The sequence below is a fragment of the Haplochromis burtoni genome, unplaced genomic scaffold, assembly GCF_018398535.1.
Source record: "Haplochromis burtoni strain Fernald_Lab_line unplaced genomic scaffold, NCSU_Asbu1 Contig_236, whole genome shotgun sequence".
Classification (NCBI taxonomy): Eukaryota; Metazoa; Chordata; class Actinopteri; order Cichliformes; family Cichlidae; genus Haplochromis; species Haplochromis burtoni.
In genome coordinates this window covers 816,363-823,595 of record NW_024582597.1, presented here as the reverse complement: position 1 = coordinate 823,595, position 7,233 = coordinate 816,363, and the positions used below count along the sequence as shown (strand labels likewise).

Here is a 7,233-nt window from a genome sequence, read left to right as displayed (position 1 = left end):
GGTGAGTCCCAACAAACTGCATGTGCTGGACATGACGCTAACAGGGAGAAATCATTTTGGATATACAGTGGATATACGTTTTGAGCCACTCCTTATTTAACAAATAATCTCTATATTTTAGGATAGATGGTAGGTGTTTCTTTTTAATATTTTCTTGGGACCATTTTGCCTTTATTTGACTTGTAGCGATAGTGGAGACAGACAAAAAGCTTGGGGGGGGGGGGGACACAGCAAAGGGTCACAGGTCTGATTCAAACCTGGGCCACTGCCTTCTGGCCTGCTCGCCCAGTGAGCTAACCTGAATCATTTCTGTCTTTTAACTTTAGCATGCAGTTGTGTGAATTAATTCTTTAATTTTTATTAAACTAAAAACATACTTGAAGCATCCATTATTTAAAAAAAACAATTGTCTGAGTTTTTTGGGTTGATTGTCAGGTCTATTTTATTTATAGCTTATAGCACATTTAACCAACATAAGCTGTTTGATTATGAATTTATATACACATGCCTGTAATGAGGATCCCCGGGGGAAAAAACTTTACAGTTGTGTACTTTGATATTACAATGCGCATGCGTTTTACGACCACAGTTTATTGTTATGGTTTTGTCCACTCCTTTCATTTTCATCCCGCCAGGTGGCAAGGGGTAAAATCGGAAGAGTGATGTAAACATTCCTTTGCTGGGATTCCTGTATGATAATCCTGTTATTGTACCCCCAAAAATGAATAAAAACACGTGGAAGCAGGCTTTGAACTCTAACCAATAAGATAACAGGCAGATGGATACATGTCTTTTATGGCTATCATTAAATTTTATTCGAATTGTATGGGAAAAGAAGTAGCGAGTCAAGTATCTGCACCCAGTCCCTACCACGCAGGCGCAGTGGTGCGAGTTTGACTACTTCCTGGCGTCTCGAGAGTAGCCCGGGCTCTGCTGACGTTGAAGGTTAAAAGCTTCAAGTTTCAGTCTTGAGTGTGCAGGTTTTCTGTCGTTAAAGTGGGATGCAGTCAGCGGGAAAACTCATGAAGGTTTTCATAACGAGGCGCATCCCGCAAGAGGGGCTGAAGATCCTGTCAGCGGCTGGAGTGTACGAAGTGTTTTTGTGTGTGAATGAACAGCAAGCTGTCGTTAACAGTGTTGTGCAGATCGGCTCATGCACGCTGTGATTCATGTTTATACACTCCTGTTGCCACACCATTACTCGAAGTTTTCTCTGCTTGCACAAGCTAGCCTGCATGTTTGAATGGCATGCTACTTCATGCATCTCGTTCTTGTCGTGTCTCGTTGGAAGCAGGTGTGAGGTGTCTCAGTGGGACTCCGATGAGCCTGTTCCGAGGGCAGACCTTCTCAAAGGTATTCAGGGGGCTCACGGTCTTCTGTGCCTGCTGTCGGACAAGATCGATGCTGAGGTCCTGGAGGCTGCAGGTACGCACTGCCCTCAGGTGGTAGGGTGACCAGATCTAAGCAGACTAAATAAACAGTATGAGTGTGGGTGATTTTTAATAATGCTTTTGATATATTTATCACCAGAAAAAATAGTTTTTCCTATCTCCCTCTTTCTGCTAATCACCTCATGTGTGTTTTCCTAACTTTCATTCCCTGAGGGACCGTGGGGGTCAGGAAATATAAATGCTGTGCATTCCCACACAAAGTGGGGCACTTGATTACCCTGTGTAGTAGTACTGATTTGGATCTGTCTGTCAGGGTCTGTAGTACACTGGAATGGACAGGAGGCCAACTTTAACATGGGGGGGTTAGACTCCAACACGCTATACAAGATTACAACCATACACTGTACACTCATAGAGAAATGTTTAAAAAGTTAAAACTAGCCGCTCAAGCACCTGTTTTTGGTTTCAAAGGGTTGCTGGAAGTCTGAGCTGGAAAGGCCTGTCCATTCAGCCACCTCAGCCATGCTTTGTTACCACAACTGCTGCAGAAGCAGTAAACTACTTTAAACCATGTGCATGAGTTAGTGTAACCTGTAGTTCAAGTGTATCAGTAGAATTCTGCTGAGGGGGGACAGTGACTTTATTTATCAGGCCTGAACCCCTTAGGTCTGTCCATAATCACTGTTAATCATCCAGCTTATATTGTCTGGATGAAGATGGCCATTTTGTTGCTTTTAACCTCGGGATTTGATTACATTTATTTGACAGCTACGTGACTGCTTAGCTGTTTTGTCTTTGATTTCAGGGCCGAACTTGAAAGTGATCAGCACGCTGTCTGTGGGATTCGACCACCTAGCCATCGATGAGATCAAAAAACGGTGAACCAACTGAACTTCACTTTTAACCAATAACAGGACACACTATATGCCTCCTCAGTTATACCTATGTTTTGTTTTCAACAGTGGTATTCGTGTTGGATACACCCCGGATGTCCTGACTGATGCCACAGCAGAGCTGACTGTGGCTCTGCTGCTGGCCACCGCTCGCAGATTACCAGAGGGAGTGGAGGAGGTGAAAAAGTCAGTCTCACCTCAACGGTTGTTTCTCTAACCGTTCAGCTCAAATTGCTGATATTAGTTATACAGTGATCACACTTTTTCTTCCCGTAAGTGGTGGCTGGAGCTCATGGAAACCTCTCTGGCTGTGTGGTTACGGTCTTTCTGGCAGCACTGTAGGAGTCATTGGACTGGGACGCATAGGTTGACTTTATAACCATATCTAATTTGCAAAGTCTGATCAGATTTTCCTCCTAGCATTTAAGACTTGATGGTAGTTGAATAACTGCTTGTGTTCGTGTGCAGGCATGGCCATAGCTCAGAGACTCATGCCATTCGGAGTAAAGAGACTTCTATACTCTGGGAGAACAGCCAAGCCGCACGCTGCTGAAGTGAACGGAGAGTTTGGTAAGGAATGAATAGAGAAATGCACACAGCGAGAGGGGGATGATAAAGCACAGCAAGGTAGAAAGGGGAGGGCAGTAGTTGTAAACCTAATTTAACCCTGTTTCCAAAGGCATGTGGACACAAAATGTGAATTATACAGAATGCAATGTGTTGCACATCAGTTAAACCCCACATTTAACTGTAAATGGCTGGATTGAAACAAAGAAACTACAGTGAAGATGGCATCTGAGCTCTTGTGCAAATTTACACACAAGGCCTGTCCAAAGGTTTTATTCCTGGCAATTAATGATGTAGATTTAATACGTGGTAGATTTAATGGATGGATAGATGGAATAGAGTAGAATAGAAAAATAAAGATCAAATCACAGTACTCTCAAGTTGCTGAAGGGATTAAATAAATTAGGATAACACCATCTTACATCATCACTAATACACCCACAAGCCTTGGTATTTCCATCATCTTTAGATGTGACAATAAGTGTAACATATTTACTTTTACTGCAGATTTCTGTCTGTGATAAATGCAGCGCTGCCCAAGGGCCCAGAGATCACAGACACAGCCTTGTCCCTTGTTTTGTGAAGCAGACGTGATTATTGTACTTTTAATGTTTTGTGTGTAGTGTTTACAGAGTGCTGAACCTCTCTGTCTCAGTTTTACTCACATCCTCTTTTTTTATACCCAGTCAGGCCTTTTGTTCCTCTCCTTTTAAAGGCGATGCTGGCACTGGAAGCAAACACTTTACAACAAACAGGATGCGTGTTCTCATATAGGGCTTAAATTGCTTTATATCCTTATTTACATTGTACATAACAATTTTTGGAGGAGTACATTCACATTTATATTCCAACAAACTGGGTTTTGGGAAAGACGTTCATTCAAAACAATAATGAAGTGATGTGGATGAAAAGAATAAGTCACGGTCGGGTACATGATCAGTGTTGGCTTCATAGTTTCATAGTGGATATTTTATTGATTGTTAATCTACGTGTTTGTCCTGTGTCACCTCTTCTGTTGATCAGTTCCCCTGGACACACTTGTGTCTGAGAGCGACTTCATTGTTGTTTCCTGCTCCCTGACACCAGAAACCCAGGGCATGTGCGACAAGAGTTTCTTCAGCAAGATGAAACCCACCGCAGTCTTCATCAATACTAGCAGGTACTTTTTCTTTTTTTTTTTTGTACTTTTTTAATAACAATAAATCCCCATCATCATACAGTGAATTATTTGATTTAGGGGGGCTGTGGTGAATCAGGAGCATCTATATGAGGCACTGAGCAGTGGACAGATAGCCGCAGCTGGACTGGATGTCACAACACCTGAGCCACTTCCAACAAACCACCAGCTTCTCACGCTAAAGAACTGCGGTGAGCAGAAAGCTTGTTCCCCGCGTAGATGTCTGCTTCTGACCTCTAATGTTTAATTTACTGTTTAAAAAATATTTTCTGTCCTGTTTTTATCCCATGCAGTGGTGTTACCTCACATTGGCAGTGCCACCTACTCCACGAGAGGCGTCATGTCGGCGTTGGCAGCGCAAAACCTGCTGGGTGGTCTGCAGGGCACAGACATGCCCAGTGAACTCACCCTCTAAGAGCCTCAAAGTGAGCCGCTGTGCCTCTTCTGCTGACAGCAGAAAACAATAATGAAGTGATGTGGATGAAAAGAATAGTAAGAATGTAGTTCAGTCACGGTCGGCGACATGATCAGTGTTGGCTTCATAGTTTCACTTTAATCTGTCATTTTTGACACCGATAGCACTTGTTATATTCATTGTGCATTTTTGAGGAAGGAAATGATCGGTGCATTTTTGTGAAATATATTCAAGTACTTAATGGCCTAAATAACAAACCATCGGCCCTTGTTAACCCTAAAACTTCTCAAAATACACTATAATGTATTCTTAAAACTCATCTCCCCCATTTTAAAATGCAATATTTACCATGATGAACTTACTTATCTGCACTTTCTCTGCTAATACTTCATGTCTCCCGTTACTGAAACAGCATAACACTCCAGTTTTTGTAATGAAATATGATTTTTCTGAAGAATAAAAAGCCAAGTTTCATGCACAAAAGTGTGTAATTTTGTATTATCTCATGTTAAAAAATAGATTAGTGATCTATAAAAAAGACCAAATGAATCATTTATTCTCATTAACTTTGTAGCACAGCAGCAATTTAAACCATCATCAGTGCATTTGCATCAGTTTGGATACATTTTATAGACTTAATTTAATTAAATAGTAATAAATAACAGTCCATATTTAGAGCAAAGTGCCTGCCAAAGACTGGTCATCTTTCCAGTTTAAGCAGGTGTTCTTCGAGTGCTTATACAGGTGGGAGGACTGGCTGAAGCGCTTGCCACACTTGGGACAGGGGTAGGGCTTTTCTCCTGTGTGGACACGAATATGCTTCTTGCAGTCAGTCAAGTTCATGAAGGTTTTACAGCAGATTTTGCAGGCATATTTTTTCTCCCCTTCCACCAGTAGCACATGGTCCTCAGCAGCTGCTTTCTTGCACTTGGAGAGAACATCCTCTGAAGCTCTTGTCAGAGGTGGCCGATCGGCGACGTCCCCCCCAGAGCCATGGGAAAGCTCTGTGCCGGCTTCTGATCCAGGTTGCGTTTTGGGGGCGATTCGACGGAAGGTTGTTGCTCCTGAGCTTTTCCCTGCCCTCGAGGGTTGGACGACAGGGGCTCCCGCACTGAGTGGTGATCTGACGGTGCTCAGGAACCCTGTTAGAGAGCTCTGGGTGGGCTGGAGGATGATGGTGTCACTAAATCCTGGACTCTGAGTTGGGAGAAGCTGCTGCAAGGGGACCGAGGTGACCGGAAAGATAAGTGAAGATGAAGAGTCTGAAGACTGAGCAGTAGAGGTGTTTGCCTCGTCTGACTTTTGATCCTGCTCACCTGCATCTACCAGAGCTGGAGGAGCCTCGCTGGCGGCGGCGGCAGCAGCTGTGGCAGCAGCTGTGAGGCTGGCTAGACTGTCATCTTCTTCCAGAGCTCCCATGACACTTTCAGTGCCGGGATTGAGGAAGCAGGAAAAGGCCAGGTCTGACAGGCTGTCCAGGCCCTCACCATCTGCCGAGTCCTCATCCAAATCTCCAGTTTCTCCCTGCTCCTCGGTGCGAAGATCTGTGCACAGCTCTGACTGTAAAGAGCCAACATTACATGTTGCTGGGCTGGCTGCAACCATCTTCTCGCCACTGAATTGTGCATTCAAATTATCTGTGCAGGCTTCCAGTGGAGACGGAGGAGAATTACTGGTTAACAAATCTGGAGAATAGGAGCTTAGATTTTCTTTTTTCACCTCAATCACTGCCATCTGAGGTTTGTCTCCCTCTTCCTCTCCCACCTTTACCTTGACCACACTGTCTCCATCTGTATGTTCACCCTTCTCCCACACACCTGCTATGCTGCTATCCGACTGGCTCGGCAGCTGGATTTCCTCTAATTCTCCTTTGGGTGCTTTGTACTTCTTCTCCTCATCATCACCTTGGTTTTCCCAGAGTGTGTCAGTGATCTGCAGGCAACCTGAAAACAACGGAGCTTCTCCTCTCTCCTCATGGCTCACACAGCTCCTGGTAACAATAGGCGAACACTCCTTATAGTTTTCTCCAGGAAGTCTGCAGGTTCTCTTCTTGTCACTGAGCCTGTCCTCATGCAGCTTTCTCTTATGCCCCACTATCACCACACAGTCTTCATCCCCACCAGACTGACTCACCTCCTCTCCCATTTCCTCTTTATCGAGGTCCTCTTCCAGGCCTGATCTGACCCGTTGCTGTGAACTGCCTGCTACCTGGGAAGATGGACTTTCCTGCTCCTGCTGCTGCACAGATCTCCAACCTTTAGGCGCAGAGGCAGGGAAGTTTTTCCTGGACAGGTGTATCTTGCAGGCCTTGACCACGGCGTTGAGGTGCAGGTGCGATGCCGCCAGTAACACATCCATCACATTGGAGGTCCCTAGGGACAGAGTGGAGGTGTAAATCATATCGAGCAGGGTGGAGAAAGACTCTGGGGTCACCACCTCCGGATCGAGCTCTATCACATTGGGACCATCTCGACACCTGTCAGCCCCTGAACCTCCAGCCTCATCTGCAGTGTCGCTGGAGGTGAGGAGAGCCCTGAAGTGAGAACTGCATGCTGCCAGGATGGAGCGGTGAGCCTGAAAGGTCTGACCTCCAACCACCACTACACAGTCACACAGCTGAGCTTGGAGGCGCTGGTGGTTGAGCTGCTTGAAAATATGCTGGAAGTGACTTGGAAAGTTCATCACGGCCAATGGAGCTGGTTATTAAACACAAAGGATATCAGATTATCATCGAGAATCCATCGGGCCGGTCGATCGATAAGAAACCGAGCTTATCTCATCCGCTGCGAA

General features: G+C 44.9%; 2 protein-coding genes across 2 annotated transcripts; one reads left to right on the top strand and one right to left on the bottom strand.

Moving 5' to 3' along the window:
- Positions 1-870: 870 nt before the first annotated feature.
- grhpra (glyoxylate reductase/hydroxypyruvate reductase a) lies at positions 871-4,921 on the top strand. The gene is made up of 9 exons (XM_005937744.3): positions 871-1,087; positions 1,295-1,425; positions 2,197-2,269; positions 2,354-2,470; positions 2,562-2,650; positions 2,753-2,854; positions 3,875-4,010; positions 4,089-4,219; positions 4,322-4,921. The coding sequence occupies exons 1-9, from the start codon at positions 1,002-1,004 to the stop codon at positions 4,441-4,443; spliced, it is 987 nt and encodes a 328-aa protein (XP_005937806.1). The 5' UTR covers positions 871-1,001; the 3' UTR covers positions 4,444-4,921.
- Positions 4,922-5,115: 194 nt separating this feature from the next.
- LOC102294890 (zinc finger and BTB domain-containing protein 5) lies at positions 5,116-7,125 on the bottom strand. The gene has a single exon (XM_005937742.2). The coding sequence runs from the start codon at positions 7,123-7,125 to the stop codon at positions 5,116-5,118; it is 2,010 nt and encodes a 669-aa protein (XP_005937804.1).
- Between the last annotated feature and the right edge of the window lie 108 nt (positions 7,126-7,233).